At 58.3% G+C, this 20,613-nt stretch overlaps 6 protein-coding genes across 6 annotated transcripts; 2 read left to right on the forward strand and 4 right to left on the reverse strand.

Moving 5' to 3' along the window:
* Positions 1-328: 328 nt before the first annotated feature.
* BKCO1_3000070 (ww domain-containing protein) lies at positions 329-1,360 on the reverse strand (the record flags this gene model as incomplete). The annotated part of the gene is made up of 1 exon (XM_020273953.1): positions 329-1,360. One exon carries the CDS (start codon positions 1,358-1,360, stop codon positions 329-331), a length of 1,032 nt encoding a protein of 343 aa, XP_020129699.1.
* A 1,224-nt stretch (positions 1,361-2,584) lies between these two features.
* BKCO1_3000071 (c6 transcription factor) lies at positions 2,585-5,500 on the forward strand (the record flags this gene model as incomplete). The annotated part of the gene is made up of 3 exons (XM_020273954.1): positions 2,585-3,465; positions 3,620-4,466; positions 4,520-5,500. 3 exons carry the CDS (start codon positions 2,585-2,587, stop codon positions 5,498-5,500), a joined length of 2,709 nt encoding a protein of 902 aa, XP_020129698.1.
* A 4,533-nt stretch (positions 5,501-10,033) lies between these two features.
* BKCO1_3000072 (cleavage and polyadenylation specificity factor subunit 5) lies at positions 10,034-12,537 on the reverse strand (the record flags this gene model as incomplete). Its single annotated transcript, XM_020273955.1, has 6 exons — positions 10,034-10,305; positions 10,374-11,167; positions 11,256-11,774; positions 11,827-11,956; positions 12,011-12,235; positions 12,294-12,537. The coding sequence occupies 6 exons, from the start codon at positions 12,535-12,537 to the stop codon at positions 10,034-10,036; spliced, it is 2,184 nt and encodes a 727-aa protein (XP_020129701.1).
* Positions 12,538-14,427: 1,890 nt separating this feature from the next.
* Positions 14,428-16,025, forward strand: BKCO1_3000073 (f-box domain protein; the record flags this gene model as incomplete). The annotated part of the gene is made up of 4 exons (XM_020273956.1): positions 14,428-14,679; positions 14,729-15,135; positions 15,186-15,554; positions 15,611-16,025. 4 exons carry the CDS (start codon positions 14,428-14,430, stop codon positions 16,023-16,025), a joined length of 1,443 nt encoding a protein of 480 aa, XP_020129700.1.
* Positions 16,026-16,146: 121 nt separating this feature from the next.
* On the reverse strand, positions 16,147-18,250 carry BKCO1_3000074 (ncs1 allantoate transporter; the record flags this gene model as incomplete). Its single annotated transcript, XM_020273957.1, has 5 exons — positions 16,147-17,353; positions 17,410-17,631; positions 17,907-17,957; positions 18,019-18,108; positions 18,174-18,250. The coding sequence occupies 5 exons, from the start codon at positions 18,248-18,250 to the stop codon at positions 16,147-16,149; spliced, it is 1,647 nt and encodes a 548-aa protein (XP_020129695.1).
* Positions 18,251-19,236: 986 nt separating this feature from the next.
* Positions 19,237-20,114, reverse strand: BKCO1_3000075 (nuclear pore complex component; the record flags this gene model as incomplete). The annotated part of the gene is made up of 2 exons (XM_020273958.1): positions 19,237-19,831; positions 19,897-20,114. 2 exons carry the CDS (start codon positions 20,112-20,114, stop codon positions 19,237-19,239), a joined length of 813 nt encoding a protein of 270 aa, XP_020129694.1.
* Positions 20,115-20,613: the final 499 nt, after the last annotated feature.

A 20,613-nucleotide genomic window follows, 5' to 3' on the forward strand; every position in this document is an offset into this window, starting at 1 on the left:
CTGAGATACGATGCCACTGTTTTCTCTAAGAAGGTCAATGCTCTCCAGGCAGAGAGGAACTGAAGATACACGGAGGAAACCAAAGGATATGACCGAAAAGGGATGAACGAACCCACCGCGCCGTTAGTGGATGTCTTGCACCCATTGGTCGGCCTCGACCAGACCATTGTAACGCCGCAAAATGCCGTAGAACATGAGTTTGCAAGAAATGAAGTGAGAGAGCAGGGTGGCGCAGCATCCGCGTGCTCCGGCATAGCTGAGATTAGACGACTTTTTGTTAATAGGGGAGTGTGAGACATTGCGAGGCACTCACTTGTCAAATCAGCTGCTAGTCCCTGAGCCATGCGCGCCTCTTCTCTTCCTTCTTCTTCGCGGCCTTTGCCTTGAACGCTTGGAGCTCCTTCTTGGAAAGCCTCTTATTTTGCCGCTCGGCCCTCAAACTCCTCCCGTCATGGCTATTGGCGGCGGCATCCACATCAAAATAAGCATTGAGCTGTCGTTTGCTCTTGTTTTCGTCGTTGTGCTGCTCGGGCCCAACATCGCCGGCTTGGAACCGGCCAGTGAAGCGATTGAAGCTGCCGGTTTGTGCGTAAGCATCTCCCCCCAGTGCAGCAGCGTGCAGAGCAGCGGCAGCCTCAGGGTCGACGACAGCCTCGGCTTCTTCCTCTAGATAGTCCTGCGCGTAGTCGGCGTTGGGGTCGAAGTCACCATGGATGGCCGGATTGTAGCCACCTCCACGCTTGCGAGGTGGCGAGCCCAGGCTGCTGCTGCCGTAGCCCGTCGTACCTGGCGCCGCAGGCACTGCAGGCATTGCGGGCAGTGCAGGTACCGCCGGTGCTGCGGACGAGGAAGCTTCCGGCACACGCGGGTTCTCCCATTGAGTGACGCCCGTGTGTCGGTTGTAAAAGTAGTAAGCGGCAACGGTTTGGTCCCAGAGGGCCTCCCAGCCGTCATCCTGCTGCGCTGGAGGCTCTTCGTCTGGCAGAGGAGGCGGGACCTCGTCGGTGGGCAGCGGAGGGGCATCGCTGGCGGTGGCAGCAGGGTCTGCGGATTCGGGATGGTCCGATGACTCGGGGTCAGGGCTGCGCTTGCGCTTCTTCGCTGCTGGGGTAGCCTCGGCAGCGTCGTCGTCGTCGTCCTTCGGGCTCCTCACATCCGGCGGCGTGTCTGCTTCAGCGGACTTGTCGTCGACCGCGGTGCTCTCGCCGGGTGTGGTGCTGCCGGACGCCGAAACTTTTGCGGTTTCCCGAGGGCTCCTGTCGTCGGAGGCCTGGCCGCTGGCGCGGTCGCTCGGCGCGGGCTCGTCGGCATGCTGGAGCGACTGGGCAGGCGCAGGGCTCCGGGCAGTGTCGTCGGACATGGCTTGGGCGGATAGCAGTGGCGGGCAAGGAAGGAAGTTGGAGCGCGGACAGGGCCACGATACAGCGTGCGGCGCTCCAAGCCTCACACGACATGGATGGGCTTGGGTCGTGAGACGCTCGGGCCATTTTTCACGTGACGTGCGCGCGCAGGCGCGCAAGCTGTCGCTCGTGGCGTCCCGGGCGTGCAGGGATGAGCGCCAAGCGCGGAGTCGCCAACTACCGTGGGTGCGCGGGCTGGGCTGTCGGCACTACACGGCGATGGCAGGCGTCGCAGGCGTGGCAGACGCCGTCGAGATGATGATGACAGCTGGACGTGCCCTGGTGCGGTCGGCGGGCGGCATTCGCGAGTCGCGGCGGGCGCGCAGCACCTGTCCAGGGCAGCCGGGTGGCCGGCCTCCAGATCCCGCGCTGTCGGCAGATGCTGAAACTGCCTGCAGCAACCAGGAGAGGCGCCTTAATCTGGGCCATACGCTTGCCCGTGCGAGGCTAGGGCTGGGGGCAGAGTGCGGGACAGCGAATCGATCGACAGCTAAATAGCGCTCCCCTGCTCTGGCAGTCTGGCAGCGCCTGCCATCCAAGCTCAGCGCCGTCATTGCCATCCTGCTCCCCGGAGCGCCGCAGGGTTGCCCGCCGCCACGCGCTGGGTTGCTGGAGCTGCCTGTGCTGCTGCTGCCCGGCCCCGTCGCCCGCCGGCGAGCGCACGAGCGCCCGTTCGCAAGCGCCGTTTCACCGGGCGGGCTGCACATGTGCTGCTCCTTTGTCGTCGCCAGCACGCCCGCACGCCAGCACCCCTCGTCCCTGGGCTCCGCTCCCTGCGCGCGCGCTGCCCGCGCGGCACCCGTGCCCAGCTTCGACTGCCGTCGCAAACGGGCCGAAGTGGAAACCTCAGCGCGCACTGCCGGCGCATCAGCTGCGCCCTCGGTACTTCCGACTCTTCCCCAGCCCTTCTCTCAACCCTCCGCCCCAGGCTGCCCGTGCCCGTCTGCTGCCCTCCGCTCCCCTCCGCTCCCAGCCTGGCTCCTGCTCAGCCGAGCCCGCCTCCCACTCAGGCCGTCCGTGGTACCGGGTCGTTGACTAGCTTCACACCTTCGATGGCCAGAGCTTGGCCTGCCGGTAGTCGCTCGGAATATAACTAGTCCCAGCCCTCCTCCTGCACCTCACAGGGTCTTGTCCAAGGACATCGATCGCTACCCCAGACCGCTCTCCGCTGCAACGACGCCCAAATGGAGCCCCAAGCGGAACCTGCCCGCGTTGTGCATGTGCTTCCCGGCCTGCACCCCTCCTCTCGCTCTCCAGATTCCTTTGGATCCTACCGGACGCCGCCTACCGCTGTTGCTGCCCCGCCCGAGCGCTTCTATGGCACCATCTCGCCCTCGCAGCCCGCCTCCTCGTCCGCCTCGGCCAGCGAGGGCGTGCAGCTGCCCAGTCTGCGCACTCTGATCAGCCCCGACCTTCTGAATCCTGCCGCCCCCAATGCTTCGCCTGCTCCCGTGACCCGTCTCCCCAGCCTCAGCGGCTTCGACTCGACCTCGACCTCGTCCAACGGCCATGGCTACTCCGCCCGTGAAGACAGCAAGGCCACCTCCAACCCAGCCCAGTCCGTCTCGTCCGTCTCGTCCGCCCCTCAGCCTTACCCGGTCTACACCCCTGCGTCAAGCGTCATCGCAGCGCCTGTGTCCGACGTCCGGCTACATGCGCCTCCTACCGAGCTCAGCCATCGCTTCCTCCGACGCGGATCCATCTCGTCTGGCGCCAGTGCCGGCTCGGAAAACCAATCGCCACGCGAGGATGCCAACGAAGGCTCTGCACTGCGGGTGAAACGCCGCATTGTAGACATCTCACGCGGCTCCACCCGCGCTGCACGTTGCGTCGGCCAGCAACAAGTTGCCGGAGAGGGCATGTGCTACGTGTACGAGGACGGCTCGTATTGCCGGACCGTCATCGACGGCGAAGCCGTCAACCCACAATGGGGAGTAACGAAGGCTGGAAAGCCTCGTAAGCGTCTTGCCCAGGCATGCCTGACCTGTCGCGAGAAGAAGATCAAATGCGAGCCCGGCGTCCCCAAGTGCGCCCAATGCACCCGTGCCCGTCGGACATGCAGAGGGTAAGTCGCTCCTCCATTTCCACACAGGGCTTGATGCCTGCCTGCCGCCCAATCAAGGTTGAATCAGCCAATGTTACAAGCTGCGATTGATGGCTGGCCTGCTGTCTCTTCCACACAACGGTTGAACCTAGCTCAACGGCTGACCAGACTGTAGTGGCCTCAGTGGTCAATCCCCAAACACCGATGGCATGAAGCTCGACTTGTTAGAGACAATAGCCACGCCAACAAATCAACAAGGGGATGCCCTCAGTGCGCACCATTCGCCTCCACACCAGTCTCAACGCGCAACATCTCCTTCATCTCGCGGCTTCTTGAAGCCACAGCGCATGTTTGATGAGATGAGCAAGCCGGGAGACGCGGATGAGCCCCGGAAACGTCGCTATCGCAGCACCTCGTCAGACGAAAGGGAGGCTCTTGGCTCCGCTTTCGCTCCCCAAGTCCCCACTGATGCCGTGAGGAGTTCAGCCATGCACGCCATGGCACGCTCCGGCTTGGACTCGGATCCCTACGAAGCCGATTCTAAACTCACAAGAAAACTCCTGGACTTGTACTTCAACTATGTCAACTCATCCACATATGCTGTGTTCGCTCGGGAACCATTCATGAATTGGGTTACCAATTCTCAACCCAAGACGGCTGACGAGAAGCTTGTCATCTACTCGCTGTTGGTCATGGGTAACGTCTTCTCCACCGATCCCGAATGGCGTCGCACCGAGAAGCAGCTGCTTGATATCTGCAACTCTGGTTTGCAGAAGCGTGTCGGCAAGTTCACCGTCCACATGTGCCTCAGCAGAATGTATATCGGTTTGGCACATTTTGCTCGAGGCCGGCACGAGGAGGCTTGGGATTGGTGTGGCTCGTTCTTGAGGGCCATCAGCGCCTTGAAGCTCAACCTAGAGGAAGGCGTTGCCTGCGATGACAGCGAGAGTCTGTTTGGGTTTGACCGCAGGATGAGTGAGGAGTGCAAGCAGCGGACGTTCTGGGCTGGGTTCCTGATGGACGTACGTATCCCCGATCCATCACGTAGACAAGCCAAAGCTAACTATACACCCAGCGTTACAATGGGTTTTCGGGAGGCACGCTCTTTATGATCGACGCCGACGACGTCTGCGTCAGGCTCCCTTGCTCAAAGGCAGCATATGACGCAGGTCGGCCACTCGAGACGCCAATCTTTGACGGTGGTCACATCGAGGAACGAGCTCTTCTGAGAAACATCAGCCCGATGGGCTACCACGCTCTAGTATCCGCAATTTGGGGCGATGTGTGGATCTTCACGGCCCGTGCCGCACGCAAGCATGCAAGCATGCGATTGCACGAGTACAACCAGTTCTACGATCAAACCAACGAGCGCCTGGATGAGTGGCTCGCATGTCTGCCCCTGGAGCTCCAATACAACGAAAGCAACCTCTACTCGGCAATCAACGCCGGCTACGCGGGTACCTTCGTTGGCATGCATGCTCTCCACCAGGCAGCCATCATGCGACTCAATCGGTATGCGCGGCACTCTTCACTGCCCCCTCATATCCTGTCCCGCAACGCCTATCGAGCCAACGCCACGGCTCGAAACCTTCTTTGTAGGATTATTGCGCCTGTCACCGAATCAGCTCGCTCCCAGCGTCTCGGTCCGAAGCACCCTTTCGCCTTTGCTACACCATTCCCTGGTTATGCTGTACTCATCGCGACGGACATTCTGTCTGCAGGTGGGTTGGCTTCTGATATGGCCACCACAATTGAAGCCATCGGCAACGGATTGGAATGTGTGGACGAGATCGCATCCTTTTGGTGTAGCGCTCGCACGCAGAAAAAGGCTATTGAGACACGATTGCGCTTCCTCGCTTCGATCGCCATAGGTGAAGCATCGCGATTCAAAAAATTCGAAGGCCATGAAGTGTGGCGACTGGACAAGGCACTTGAGTCGAACTTTGCCGGTCGGGATGATGTCGTATACGGGGCGGACGACGAGACATTCTTTGCTGCACTACTCCACAACGACTTGGCGAGAAGAAGAGAAGTGGGGGCGTCGATGATGTTCTAGTTTTCGAAAAGAAAAAGCGCGTACTGGTTGCGCTGCATCATTACGCACTGTAACTGTGTTTCACTTGAGTACACGAATGAAAAGATAAATATAAGGGTATGGTATGGTAGGTATAGGGCTTGGGGGAACTATTCGGGACGGCTTTCCCTGGACATGATTCCTTATGGTATTGTTTTCCTTTTTTTTTTCTTTGACTCGCAGGATACGGTCATACTCACTTTTTTCTGTCCTGTACAACTGTATCCAGCGCTGAAAAGCCTAGGCGTTCTCTTACTCCAGTATATTGTAGATTAATTCACGGGATGGTGCGGTGAGGTTGCTAGGGGACATAATCAATCATTTCCAATCACGCTTTGTTGGCCATCTGGTGAAAAATCATGGTGGACATGGATGATTGAGCTGCAGAGCATATGCCTTTTGCAGTTCTGCTATACTTGGTTCAGCTATTGCAGTAGAAAATCCCTTGTACGGCATGCCAAAGTCCTCGGCATCCTCGATCTTGTCTCCTGAAGCGTTGCAATCCGCCCCAAACACCTACCACTTCGCTTCCCACATTTCTCCACTGATGTTCAATGGTCACGGCCTTCTAAGCAGAGTGCATCTACCCAGGTTCTCCTTGGGAATCTGCGGGCCGGCCAAGAATTGAACGTTAGGGACCGTTCTGCACATTGACTCAGTCTTACTTTCCCAGAAGCTGGCTAAAGTTGTCAGCCCCTTCCACGTCCCGGGCACGCGCCTCTCCGGGAAGAAGACAGTTCCGGTCCGGTCAGCGCAACAAGGCGCCTCGTCTCACACACGACGACGATAGCGGCGGTGGCAAGAGGGAGTCGTATGATTGATCGGCATGCGAGTCTCCCGTCGGAAAACTCAGTTCAGATACGCTTTTATTCTTGTTTTTCGTTGCCCGCGAATGTTTGGTCCTTGCTACACGTCTTCCGGTAGGGCTTCGAAGGTATTTTCCGAAGGTGGGATTGCACGGTGCGTGCAAGCTCACTTGGTAAGTTTCATATCGTCTGCAAGATGTGGACGCTACTTTTCTGAAAGGGTTCATGTAGCCATCAGCATCATGGATGTATGCTCGAACTACATCAACCTCTTGCTTATTTTCGGTTTGTATAACTGAATAGCAGCGTCATATGGAAGGGCTGCTGCTGTACACGATGGTGTGACTAAGTGAGATTGATGTCTCGGATGAGGACGCTGGCAACGGCGACACCAGGCCATCAATTGGGCAGTGCACCAGACATGGCATTGGTCACATGCAACCGCCACGTGGCATACCCTACCGATGATGCATGCCCCGGACTGTGTTGGCGAAACCCCGAGGCCTCCGCAACAGCATGAATTGACCAATGAACGCGGGCACTTCTCGATCATACTTTTCCCATTCGAGACACGACAAGACTGAAACTCCCGGCCAGTGAATTCCAGAAGAATCTTGGCTGCTGAAACGTTGCTTTCCGAAGCTGTTTTATTCCTCCATGAAGCTGACATCCACACTCGACCGTCTTCCACGCAACATGTAAGGGGAAAATGTCCTACAACCCATTGTGCCTATTGCGGTTCCTTGGCAGACAAGCCATTCCCATGGATGACAAAAGCAGTTAGCAACACAGGCAGCGGGCACTGAAAAACATAGGCAAGCTTTCGGATATTAACTTTTTGGCGCAAGGATCTCCGACGGGTGTTCAATCAGCATTAAACTTCCCGCAGCGCCGCCCAAGCTTGGGTATCGACGACGAGCCAAGGAAACGATGCGGGCAAACTCTCTTCCTACCCTACCTGGACCCCCCTCCCCCCCGGGCGCCCCATATCACGCACGGGCTCTAACCTTCATTCTGCCCATCAGATGTCGACGCCGGCTCGCCTGCCTTGTCCGCCCCATCATCGTCAGCTTCCGGACCCCTCCCCTGACGACAACCGGACCGGAATCCTGGGAGCTGCACGCACTGACTCGGGCTGGCGCCGCCTCCAAACAAACGCGCCGATGTACTGTCATATACTTTTAAACTTTCGTTTCCTTGTCCTCCCGTTCGCCTCTCCTTGGCTTCGTCGGCACACTAGCAAAAAGTTGCCGAACTTGCCGATGTCTGGGGTATGCGGCATCTCGATGGAATAGGTATAAGCTTATCAAGGTATGTACAATATCGTTCACGCCACAGTCGCCCCCCCGTCCGTCGCCTCGCAGCATGACGTGGGGAGGAAGATTGCAGCAAAAACAGGCAACTCCAACGGCACGAGATTAAAACGACCGGACGCACCCGGCAGCAGTCCTGGCGTCGTCTGCGGTTCCTCCGCGGCCAAGCGGGTAATCGGAGCGGCCGTATGCGATAGTAGAGAGTGGGGGTGGGAGTCTCGGGCTTCCAATCTGTTCCAACCCCCTCATCCTGTCTATTCTGGCGTGGCCGGAAATTTGCACGCCTTCCAGAACTCTTGAATCATTCGGCTGGTTTTTGCTTGAGACCTTGTCTCTCTCTCTGTGTCTCTCTCACTCTCTCCGTATGACTAGAAAGTGAAGTGCTGCGGCACAATACGGCCATTGCTTCGCAGCAAAAACGTACGAGAAGCAACACGAGGCACGCCTGTCGCTGAGAAACTCGGCCAAATTCACATCTAGCTTTGGCGACGGGGTGCCCGCGCCCAAAGGCTTTTTCTTGTCGCGTTACAGAATGGCTTGGCAGAGCATGGAGGAGTCAGAGGCGGGGAATCTGCAGCCACCAGGTAGGCGGCTGTGCTCTGTGTTTCGGTGCGACCACCTACGTAGCGGCCATGTGGCATTAAGGCGGGGGGTTTCTATGCTCGTGTTGACGGCCGATGCTTCTTTGCCGGCCCGCCGCTACTAGGAATAGATGGATTGGCCTGGCTGCCTGACCCTCCTTGTCTTCGTCCATCACATGCGGTTCTCCATGCCGAGGACACTTTTTTTTTTCCCTCTCCTCCTGAGCGCACGGAATAAAGTGGCATGTTGGACAAGATGGTATGTACAACGCACTATTGCCACGATGCTTGCTGCCACTATCGATGCTCGTAGGCAGGCACTAGCGTCTCGGCTCAATATAGCCGGCTTACCGTCACTCTCGGGTGTGTTGTGGCTGACGCGGCTGCAGTCTGTCCAAGGAAAGACATAGTAGCAGCCAAGAGTCTGTCTGTGCGTGTTACCAACGCTTTCCAAGGAACAGCGCATACCGCACCGAAGAGGCCGTTGCGATTGACCCTTAACGTCGGATGTGGGCGCGCATCGGCGATGCAGGGGACCCCTACTTGGGCAGGCGTTTGCTATACCGCGTCCTCAAGCGACCAGTAATTTCCTCATCCAGGCGGGTTCGGGTCAGGACTGAATCCATGCGGTGCGAATGGCGGAAGGTCCAACACGAGGGCGGGCCGCATCTTGAGCATAAAGGCAATGCGGGTTCTTGGGCAAAAGTTAAAACAGTAGAGAAAGGAGACGGGTGCAGGAGCGCAAATGTCATGCGTCGGCCCCTCATTCGCCCAGTGTCGGAGAGCACGACTCTTTCCATCGAAGATCCGGGTCTTGAGCCACGGGGCCATACCAACAGGTCATTTGCCGGGAGCGAGGATCGTCGGTAACCCTAAATCTCGAACGTACAATGACCAGAATTGCCGACGACGCCATCTCGCCTTCCGCTCTTCCCGCAGACCCAGCCGTTTGCCTGCCCATCGCTCCGCACAGACTCGGGGTGTTGGAGCATTCTGGACGCTGTGTCATTGGAAGAGGGCTGCTGTGTAGGGAGGGTCCATGTAGAATCGATGCCCCTTGTCGTGTGCACGACTCGTACCCGGCCACCGTTGCTCCCGTAAGCGCGTCGGAAGTGCCGAAAGGAGCGAACGCGAAGCTGCCCACAGCTGGGCACAGCTGGGTAATCGGCAGCTGGCCACCGTTCTTTCCCGCTCTTGTGTCCATCTCCGCGCGGTTCCAACCGGCGTTTTCCTGGACATCGTCGGGCTGAAGCCAACATCACAGCATTTCGAGCTGTGTCAATCACGGGCTCTGACGTGGCGCCCCCAGTGCAACGGCATGGATTCCGCGGACCGAGGGGCATGGCGTACCTGATCCGGGAGACTGAACTGGTCCCACGGTTGCCTTCAACAATCCTTTGGCCCTGCCGTCAAGTATGTTTCCCCACTCCAAGTAGACATGAACTTGAGATAAGCGAGTGGACGTACCTCTATTCGATACCCGAACAGTCTCCACTGGCCTGGTCAGTCATCAAAGCACCTTGGTGTCTGCCATCGTGGGTCTTGACGACGAATCCACCACCGGCGTCAACGCATTGCAGGAAGCCCGCTGGAGCACCATTCCAGATGCAAGCATGTGCATTGAACCCTATCGAAATTCTCGTCTGTCGAACAATCCAGCTTCGTGCCGCCAATGCAGCCACCTAACAATACCCGAACGCCCGCTTTGAACGCAGCAGACCCGACCCAAGTCCAACCAGCCAGTGAATGCAATTAGGACGCCGCCCGGAGTCCATCCCATGCTTTCTTTTCTCTCTCTTTTTTGCGCCCATCTCTTCACTCGTTCGCCGCGTTGCCGTTCATCTCGGCGTCCTTATCCTCACCGCCTGCCAAGACTTTCGTCTGCGGCTGATGGGGACCGCCTGGACCGGGACCACCGCCGGGCGTCACGGCTACTACCTCGCCCTTCTCGTCGACAAACTCGAAATTGTAGCGGGAGAGGAGGTGGGGGATGGCCGAGAGCTGGGGGCCATAGCGGGCGGTGTTGTCGTACAGCTCGAACAGCGGAACGGCGAGGAGCTTCATGTTCTTGGGGACGGAGAGAACCTCTGCAGACATGTGTCAGCTTCCCGGAAGGGTTGCGGGGGCGGGGGCGGAGATGAGGGCGATGACATACTGCTCCGGGGCAGCTGGATGAAGTACAGCTTCTTGCACTCCTTGGGGCGGGTGACGTGGGCGGGGATGAAGGGGTACATGAAGGTCTCGAAGTTGGGGCGCCACCACTGGGCCAGGGTGTCGCCAATCTGCCACTCGTCGTTGACGCCCTCGCCGGTGAACTGCGAGCCGACGGGGGCGAGGCGCTCGTTCAGGCGGGCCTTGAAGCCGTCGATCTCGGGGTCCTCGGGGCGCAGGTAGTCGCCGGGCAGCTTGAAGAAGGCATTGGCGATCTGCAGCATCAGGATGTGGGGGTGGTTGTGCTCGTGGCAGACGAGGATGCCCTCGCAGGTGCGGCGCATGCCATGCTCGTTGTAGTGCTCCTCGAGGCGCTTCAGGCGGGCCAGCACCGAGGGGTCCTCCTCGGGCTGGTTCTCCTTGGTGCCGAAGGTGTAGTTGCTGAGCGGATACAGGCGAATCGTCTGCGGCTGGTTCGCGTTGAACTCCTTGGGCAGGACGGGGCTGCTTGGGTTCAGCAAGGTGCACGTGATGAGCAGACTGGAGTGAGACGCACGGGTACGAGCTCTGGAGAGCGCTTTGCGTGATGGTCGACATGGTGTGGTGGAAGGCGCAAGGTGTTGTTGCAGGAGTTGCGGGAGCTGTGCGGTCGCTGCAGCCGCAACTGCGCCATGATTTGCCCGACCCTGGCCCGCCGCGCCGATCGCCGGCCCTTCGTTCCCCGTCGCCGTCACGTCCGTCCTCACACCTGCACATGCCAACAATCCAATCGACCCATTGCATGCGGCGGGTAGGTTGCTGATTTCACATTTCACAAAAACATCCTAGCTCAATTGCTCAAGAAGGCAAAGCTCCTGCGATACATTCAATCTACCCAGCTAATTACGCCTCAGTGCCGCCGTTCTCTCCGTAGATGGAAGCCGCGCTCCACGTGTAGTTGGCGGTCAGGTCAACGCCCATGGCAACCCAGGCAAAGATTCCATCCTCGACGCTGTCACCCAGCATCATGTAGTCGAACACCGGGTCGCTCTCAGTCTGCGTCTCAATCGCAAACACCCTGTCGTCCGCGTTCTCGACAATATCAATCGTGTTCTCCGTGTAGGGCGAGACGTTCGTGTTGATCTCCGAGATGAGGTCTTGGTCGAAGAACAGCTGTCCGATGTGCGTGACGTTGCCGCCCGTGAGCGTGCCGTTGCCCAGCTCCGACGCCCCGCTGTGCGTCACCACGTGGATGTGCGTTGCGCGCCCCGAGTAGTGGCCCGGGAAGACGGTCTTGAAGCTGGCCACGCCATCCTCGTCCGTCTTCGCGATGCCGCGGAGGAAGGTCTTGTTTATGTTGGTCAGGTCTTCCTCGTTTCCGTTGCCCGATCCGACAACGCCCGCGTACACGCCCGTGGCGTTGCAGCTGTTGGGGTTAGCAAATTCGCTCCAGAATCGGCCGAGCCCATGTGACTTACTGCCACAGGTCCCAGTACAGGTCCGTGATCGGCTCGCAGGTGTTGATGTCGATGAACTGGCCATCAATGGAGACGGGAACCCCAGGCTCATCCTCAGTAATGTCCTCCCGGATCAGCTCGCCGAGAACGTCTTCAAATGGGTTAGCCCCTTGCTGGAATGTGCCTCAAGCGGAACAGCACTCACAGTACGGCCCAATCTCGCCCTCGGGGCTCAGGACACAGGAAGTGTTTTGGAAGATCAAGTCCTCAAACCCAGGCATATCAGGGGAAGCCGTCAGGTTGGACAGGTGGCTGGAGTTAGCGACCTGCGCGCCCCAGTCGGTGAGGGTAGCATCGTCGCCGGGAGCGCCGCTCGGAGTGGCCGCGGCACCGCTAGAGGGAGTGGAAGCCGCGATGGCACGCTTGGCCTCTATTCGACCACGGACGTCAGCAAACTGCCTCAAGGTTGCAAGGGAGAGAAAGCGCACTCTTCTTGGCCGCAACCTCGGCCTTCAGCGCCTGCACCTTCGTGCTGCGGCGCTCAATGGCACGCTGCTCGACTCCACGAGCCTTGAGCTTCTCGGCGCAGTGAGACAGATCGCGCGGAGCATGCTTGAGATAGGCAGCTCGCGCAGCAATCTCATGCTCAAGGCTGTGCCCTGCGTGTGCTGCCACTGGCTGTGCCGCCAGAAAGGCCGCGACGAGGGTCACTGTGCTGCGGAATTGGACCATGGTGTTGACTTCAGAGTGTCAGGAATGAATGAAAAGCTAAGAAGAAGATCAAGGGCGGTAATGATCATTACGACTCCATCTTTGAGGAACCTTTATACTAAAACCGCGAGCTCTGATACTCAAGTCGTCAACAGCACTCAGCCTGAATCAACAATGGTGTACGCAAGCTGTGTCGCTGCCAAGAGTGGACCTAGAGGTCAAACGAGGCCAGAATTCTACTGCCAAGACGCCCGTGTGCTTGTATGTACGCAAGCATCTGCGCAAGCAAACCAGGAACAGGCTACGATTATCCTTCGGCCACGGAGAAACGTGCAGGGAAAGGAGTGGTTCATAATGCGGCAGTGCTGATAGGCTAGGCGGCTACGTATTGCCGGGATCTGTGGGGCAAGCGGCTACTGTGTTTCCATGTCCGTACCCTACGGATACGAATAGTCACCTTCCATTTTGCTTGCAGAACCTCCTCACCAGAGCCCCGGTTTTCGATCCATCACGCAGCGTTTGAGAATGACGGTTCGACCAAAGGAACCCCGTCGCTTCCCTGTTGTTCCTGGAGCCTCGATCTGAGCTCCAACATGACTCCGATTTAGCTGGTTGCTGCTTCTAGAATGGCGGCTTCTCAACATTTGCCAGATGATGCGTCACTCAGGGTGCGGCCAAACTGGGAAACGCAAGTCAACATGGCAGCGGTGTGCGTAATCAGCGCACACGCCCCATCATTTTGCGGGGATCTTGGGTCTCACGGAGCGCGACGACTCCGTGACAAGAGCAGGTGGACGCGCGCCTTTAGGGTACTTGCAAGGCTTCTGTTGGCTGTTGCATAGTGCCAAGACCAGGCCGTCAACCAATGGCACGTCATCGGAAAAGCATGACCGTGTTTTTGACTTCTGGAGCTGCACTAAATAGAAGCTTCGGACATCTGGGACCAAGATATGCTTAAGGCCGAAGCTTATGACCGAGCTCAACATCTGAGCGTATTCTAAAGAACAACGGTAATTTGAAGCAATTATCTGTGATGTCTGATCGAACTATGTCGCAGATATATTAACAGAAGTTTTGGATCTCGAAAACCCTTTGAAAGCGCAAAGTTGTGGCTCTCTGCACGCAATGTGGTTCGGGGATTGAGTAAAGGAAGGGTTTATCTCCGAGGTGAATACTCCCAACGCCGAACACAAAAAGTAGGTGAAAGTTGTTTTGATAGCCATTCAGAGGGCCGCGTTCGCTGCTGACACCTATTCTGAAGACGAGGGACTGGGTCGACGTGACAGCGAGAATCATAGAACTTCCTCAATAGGAAATTGGACAGAGATTAGTCTCGCATGAGGTAGGTTTAAATGTCTGTCTCCAAACATGTGCTCAACGCATCAAACAGGTGCAGTACACAGTCAGTCGTAGTCCGTACGTAGTTCGGCAGTTGGACAGCTCGATACTTGGATTGCTTGGTAATGCTTGCATCTGGCGCCAAGTGCAGAGGCCCACCACACGTCCCTTGCAGGTGCTGACGCGTTCGCAAGTCAAAGATGGTCGATTTTGAGATTCAGATAAAGTAGAATGGGCCGACGGGTCAGAATGCAGGCGATGCGATTGTGACTTTATTTGTTTATTACGTCACACATGGCCCGTACTATTTTCTCATATACACAACTCAAGTGAAGATATTATTGTCTGAAGGGTCGAGATCGATGGTTAGATCCTTCCCAATGCGGCTAGCGAAGGTTTGAAAGGGTGAACATCGGCAGAGCGGCAGACTGTCCAATTCGAGCCCATGTCACGTGAGGTGGCGGTTGATGCCTGCGCTAGCTCGTTGGTGCCTACCTGGCCCCACGTGAGGCGTCAGTACGGACACTCTCTTAACGTGCTCGCTGCAACATTACAATACCTCACTTCGACACCATGGGCCCGGGTATTCTCCAGCTCCCAGAGGAGCTCCGCTGCAACATTGCCCACTGTCTTGAACGGGAGGACATTTGCTCCTTGAGACTCGCCTGCAAGCAACTTCATGCTGCGGCCACGCAGTCTTTGTTTTCATTTGTCCGCCTTTACCCTTATGTAGAAAGCATAGGCAGGTACAATGCGATTCTGGAGCATCCCGACTTCAACAGCCATGTGCGACACGTAGAGCTCAACACACTCGACGCGGACGAGGTATACCCACGCCCCTCTCGAGATGGACGTAGCACTAAGACATGTGCAGGAAGAAACCGAGATGTCGGGGGAAGCGGAGCTCGAGGAAGATTGCCTTGATGCTTTCAAGGCCTTCAGGAAATTCCCCAACCTCACCGGCGTCACTCTCCGCTTCTCCAAGCACGCCACCTCGGGTAACAGCTGGCAGGGCTTCGGCCACTGGCCGCAATGGACGGAATGGCCAGAGACGTACGAATTTCGCCAGCCCATCCTAAAGAACTTCTTCAAGACGCTGGCCCACCCCTCCGCTTCGAAGATCAAAGACGTGTGCATCGACAACATGCAGAACATGAACGATGGCAAATTCATGAAGTCAGAAACGGCTTTGAAGGTGCTGTCAAGACTTACTGCGTTGCGACTGTACATAGCCACCGAGGACCACGAAGGTGCTCCCGAAAGCAACCTCGAAATGGAAGAGTAAGTTCACCTCGCCTGACTAGATTCAGCCCACTGATCCGCGGCACAAGGCTTCACGTCTTCATGGCAGAGCTCAGACCTCTCTGGCTTGAGCCTTCAGCCAGCAACCTGACGACGCTTGTCCTCTACCAGGATTTCTATTTTGGATACAGTCCAAAGCTAGATCTCCGGGGGCTGCATATCCCAAACCTTCGCACACTCGCACTCGGAAATTACGTCTTCACGCACGACTGGCAGCTGGAGTGGCTGGCCAGCCATTCGTCCTCTCTTGAGAACCTGTACCTTGACGACTGCATTGTGGTGTTTTACGCCAAACACTACGACTGTGATACCGATTCGGACGGCTATCCAATCATCCAACCCAGCAGAGCCACGGGACGCGGACCCCGGACACGCGAGTACAGGTTCATTGATCAAAGGTGAGCTCGACTGTTCTTTCCTGGCCCGAGTAACACTGACATTAAACCGTACCCAGCTGGTCCCGCATCCTCGACCACTTCCGCACCCACCTCAGCTCCCTCCGCCACTTCCGCATCGGCACATCCACGCGCTGGAGAGGGCGCTACGATGACCGCCATTACTTCCACCCGGCCGAATACGAAGACCTCAGCATCGGCCTCTACAACGACCGGTACATGATGTTCGACATGGGCGTTGGCCCTTGCCAGTACACCGACTACCAAGTCAACATCCCCACGCCCGGTGGGCCGCAGTTCTCCGAACACGACGGAAAGGGCACAGCGGACGGCGACAAGGCGTATGCTTTCTTGGAGAGGCTAAAGGGGCAGGATCGCGAGGACAGGGACGCGCTGGTGCAGCTGCTGAACCACATCAGACAGCCGCTGCCGGCAGACACGGACGACGTGAAGGATTTGATGGGGAGGAAGTAGCCGCGGCCGGATTAAACTGTCACAATATAATTCGCGTCTAGACGATCAGTGCCCAACCCCACGGCTCGCTGCGCTGCGCTGCGCCGCGCCGCGGCCGACGTACCCGCAGCAGGCAATACATCTACAAGATCCTATCCGCCCAGCCTTTCAGCCCCCTCTTCTCCACCGTCACCACCTCCTCTCCCCCCTCCCCGACCGGCACGCTCTCGATCTCCGACCCGTCATACAAGCCCATGGCCTCGTACACCTCGTCCGGCAGCACCGCGCGCTCGATCATCGTCTCCCGCGGCACAAACGCATACTCCAGCGCCAGATACGTCACGCTCGTCCCCACGAAACCCAGCAGCCACCCGAACTGGTACGGGCGCGCGCCCACGCCGACCTCGATGTCCGCGTTGATGCTGTTGATGAAGCCGGGAAGATTCGGCGCCACGCCGACCAGAAACGCGGCCACGGCGCGCCAATTGACGCCGGCGGTGTAGCGATAGATGCCCGCGGGCTCGTACAGCGCGCGGGTGTCGTACCTGCGCGCGTGCACGACCCAAAAGTCGAACAGCATGATGGCGGCGATGGGGCCGAGGAAGACGGCGTAGGCGCTCATGAAGTTGAGGAAGCTGCCGGCGGAGGCGAGGATCTTCCAGGGGACGAGGGCCCAGGCGAGCACGGCGCAGGCGAGCTGGCCGCGGCGCAGGTCGACGAAGCGCGGGAACAGCGCGGTGAGGTCGTTGGCGGCGCTGAGCGAGTTGGCGCTGATGTTGACGCCGAGCGCGGCGAGGGCGAAGGCGAAGGCCGCGAAGAAGCGCGCCGCCCGCGAAGGCCACTGCGCCACCAGCGCCATCGGGTCCCACAGGTAGGCGCCGCCGTATTTGGCGGACCCGGCTGCGGACGCGGCGATGCCGATGAAGGCGATGAAGGTGAAGACGAGCGGGAGGAGCGGCACGTAGAGCAGCTGCCACTTGACCGAGACGCGCGAGTAGCGCGAGAAGTCGGCTTGGTTGACTGACAGCGTGGCGTAGTTGCCGATGACGGACGTGAGGTTGGCGAGGAAGGCCCACGAGTAGGCGGCGCCGTGGATGGTGGGCTTTTGGTCCCATATGTCGGTGCCCTTGGCGGTGATCAGGGCCCAGATGAGGATGGCGATGAAGGCGATGGGGACGATGATGGATTTGGCCATGAAGAGCCAGCGGAGATTGTTGGGGTGCATGTAGAGGAAGGGGACCTGGAGGAGCCAGAAGATGAAGAAGGCGATCATCGTGTTTGTTTCGATGCCTTCGTCGGCGGGGATGTGGTTCGGGAGGGTGAGGAAGGACGGCCAGATTGCGCCGAGCCTGCGGGCATCAGCAACGCCCAGCATACGAGGGTCTCCGGTTCAGGGAATGCTCACATTACTCTGACCGTGTTTGCTCCGTTCATCGTCTGGATGGCGAACCAGAAAATTGCAAGGATGACTCTGGAGATGATTGCAATGTAGGAGCCCCAGAACCCCCAGCTAGCACGTGCGAGGACTGGAAAGGGAGCATGATGAATTACGCCTGTTGCGCCATTGAGGGCGATGACCCACGATATAATGAAGAATGCCAAGGCCACGATCCCGAGCGATTCTCGCCTGGATGTGTGTCAGTGTCGAACATGGGGCCTGCTAAATAGGGGCCGCATAATGGGTTACAGAGATTTTACTCGTCAGTGTACCACAAAGACATTGCTTTCTTCTCACAGAGGCAGCTGAAGGCAATGTCGGGATGTGATTGTAGACTTTGAGATTCTACTGAAACATCCTGACATAGCCTCCAAATACCCCCCGTAAGTGGATGCAATGGTCGTTGTAAACAGTCTGAGGAGGAGGGTAAAATCTGTAACCGCCGTGGCCGGAGAAGCGCGTACCAGGTGAGGCCCACAGCAATGATAGAGGATGCGAATTCCCACGTCGCCGCGCTGCAGAGCCGGTCAACCATTTGCTATTCTTGTCGCTCTTGCTGCTTCAACGTATGCGTACTTGAAAGCGTCGGATATCCAATATGCGATGAAGGAGGTGACGCCCCATTTTCGGGCGTGTTTGGGAACGGGGTCGAGGTCGACATTGGTCCTACATCAACAAAAGTCAGCCGCCTTTTCCAGCACACATGCTCTTACGAGACAAGCCAGACTTACCACCTTGCGCTGCCCTCGGCAAACTGAGACTTGGCCTGCTCAACGTGGAGCTTCGGTCTCCTGAGCTTGAAGCCCATGGTGGCAACAATGTAGAAGAATCAATGCCGAAGAAAGACGGAACGGCGTCCAAGCTGACGGGCTTCGCGGGGGCGGCTAAGCTTGTTATAATTTGGGGACGTGTGCTGCTTGTGCTACCCTTGTCACTTGCCAGCCCGTATCATGCCGGCAGCTGCAATGCGATAGCGATAAGAAAGCTCGAAAGATGGGGCTCGCCGCTAGGTAAGCGGCTTGCCCGAAACATGCATCATCGCCTTGCTGATGGCCAATGGCGAACTGGAGACGCCGGACGTCCGGGAAATAGTGAGCATTCCACGGCTACGGGCGTGGAACTTTCGACGAGCCGCATTCCAGACGGTGGTGCAGGACACAGTCGCGTCCTTATCTATCTTGTATCGCGGGTCTGACCACGCCCTGAGTCGTGAGCCCTGACGTCGACCATCTTTAAACCTAATCGGAACGTCACAGCGCGCTCGTCGCTCCTGCCGAGGGGCTGGAACGGGTCTGGCAGCCTTCAGCCGGTTGGGTTTCAAGATGGCCGACCGTCGAGAGTGAGCGACCTGCAGATAAGAGACGTGAGCACCCAGCCAATCAGACGACGCTGTCCGCATCCCTGACACTGACATCTGGGGAAGTTCCCGCTCGCCCTGGAGCTTGGAAGCTACCGGCCCGCTTTTGCAGTCGTCCGGGGAGCACCGAGCGGTATGAAATCTATGGAATTCTTTTGTCGAAATGACTGCTAGCTCTGAACATGCGGACAACCGGGTGAGTCGGGCTTACTTGTGACCAATCCTCTACTCCTCTTGACATGAAATAACACCTGAAAATGACCGTTACCCCGTCGCATCGACTATGAATCGCATCCCAGTTACCCGTTTTCCAATGCGCCTGAACTTGGTTACGTACAATGGAGGCATTCTGAGCAATCCGACCTCCTTTGGGTATTCTGCGCTGCTCTCTTTGCGACCAATGTCAATCAATATCTCGAACCGTTTTCTGCTTCACTTCACCCGTACACTCTTCCGGGGCTTCCATGGCCCGAGCTTCTCCGGTTCCTCTCGTACAGCCAGCGGCTCGTCAGAGCAACCGAAGGGCCCTTGCCACCGCCGAGGGGAGTGGGTGTGCCAGGAATCGCCATCGAAGTGTCCTTGCTCGTCTCCTTGCCCAGACTCTCGTACAGCTCCCAGCCACTAGCACCAGCCGACTGAGAGCTGGAGAGACTGTTCCTCCTCCGTCCACCAACCGCCTTCTGCAGCAGGGGACTCGTGATGGGGCTGAAGGGGCTCGATGCCTCGCGGAAGCCAAGGCTGGACCCGAACGGGCTACCGTAGTTCGGGGATCCCGTCTGCAGCGGCCTGTCGCTGCTGCGCGGCGTCGCGGAGCGGGCGTAACGCGGCGGTGTCACTATGGAGCCGCCTGGGGTCGACACTCGCGGGTCCAGGCCGAGGAGAGCGCGCTGCGAGGCGCTCAGCGGGATGTCGGCAACTTCGTCCTGGGTGCGGAACAGAGGCAGGAGCGTGACAGAGCCGTTGATGGCGAGCACGACGCGGGTGAGCCAGATGATGTACCTGATGCTAAGGAAGGGGACGTCTGCGATCGCTCTGGGGTGCAGATCCATCCGTTAGCTTCTGGTGCGCACATGTCGGTGGAAACGGAGCATGCTCACGCATCGGCGAACCAGGCGGGTGTGAAAGCGGTGACGGCGAAGGTCAGGAAGAGGAGACAGGCGGTGGAGAAGAGACTCTTGGCCTGGTCCTCGCCGAAGGCACTGGCATTCTGGCGCCGAGTGATCTCCTCGAACTGAGGATGGCGCCAGGTGCCGGTGCCGGGGGCGGAGCCGGCGACAGCAACGGTAGAGCTGGCGGGGGTGACGGGCGCGGACATGGCGTTGAGTTTTCGCAAGCGGGCGGAGGCGGGACAATGGCGTCGTGGAAGCGAGCGGAGGTCGGGACGGATGTGCTGGAGCTATGCAGTTAGTGGTCAGTGGTGTTGGGCGTGGCTGTCACCACGCGGTCGTGGGCGCCGGTGGTCGATGCAGGCGCGCGGTGCAGTGGCTCTGGCGGCCGCAGCCGGTGTTGATTGTTTTGGTGACAGCAGATCCCTGTCGCTCCGGAGCCCGCTCTGGGCGAGTCGGTGCTGTAACCCCATGCGCAGTCTCGTCACCATCTTCACACCCCTCAGCGTCTGGCTATGTGCAGAGCGGGGCTGTATTTAGAAAGCGACGAGCTCTCCCCAGCTCCCACGCGACTGTCTGATCCATTGGCCACCGACGTCAAGAGCTGAAGCGCGTCGCGTCGTCGGCAATGCGCCGCCTCGGCTCTACGACTTCACCCCACTGCCGCGCCCAAGCTCCAGCCCGCATCACCAAACAACTCTTTGCGCC

Source organism: Diplodia corticola, assembly GCF_001883845.1.
Source record: "Diplodia corticola strain CBS 112549 chromosome Unknown scaffold30, whole genome shotgun sequence".
Taxonomy (NCBI): domain Eukaryota; kingdom Fungi; phylum Ascomycota; class Dothideomycetes; order Botryosphaeriales; family Botryosphaeriaceae; genus Diplodia; species Diplodia corticola.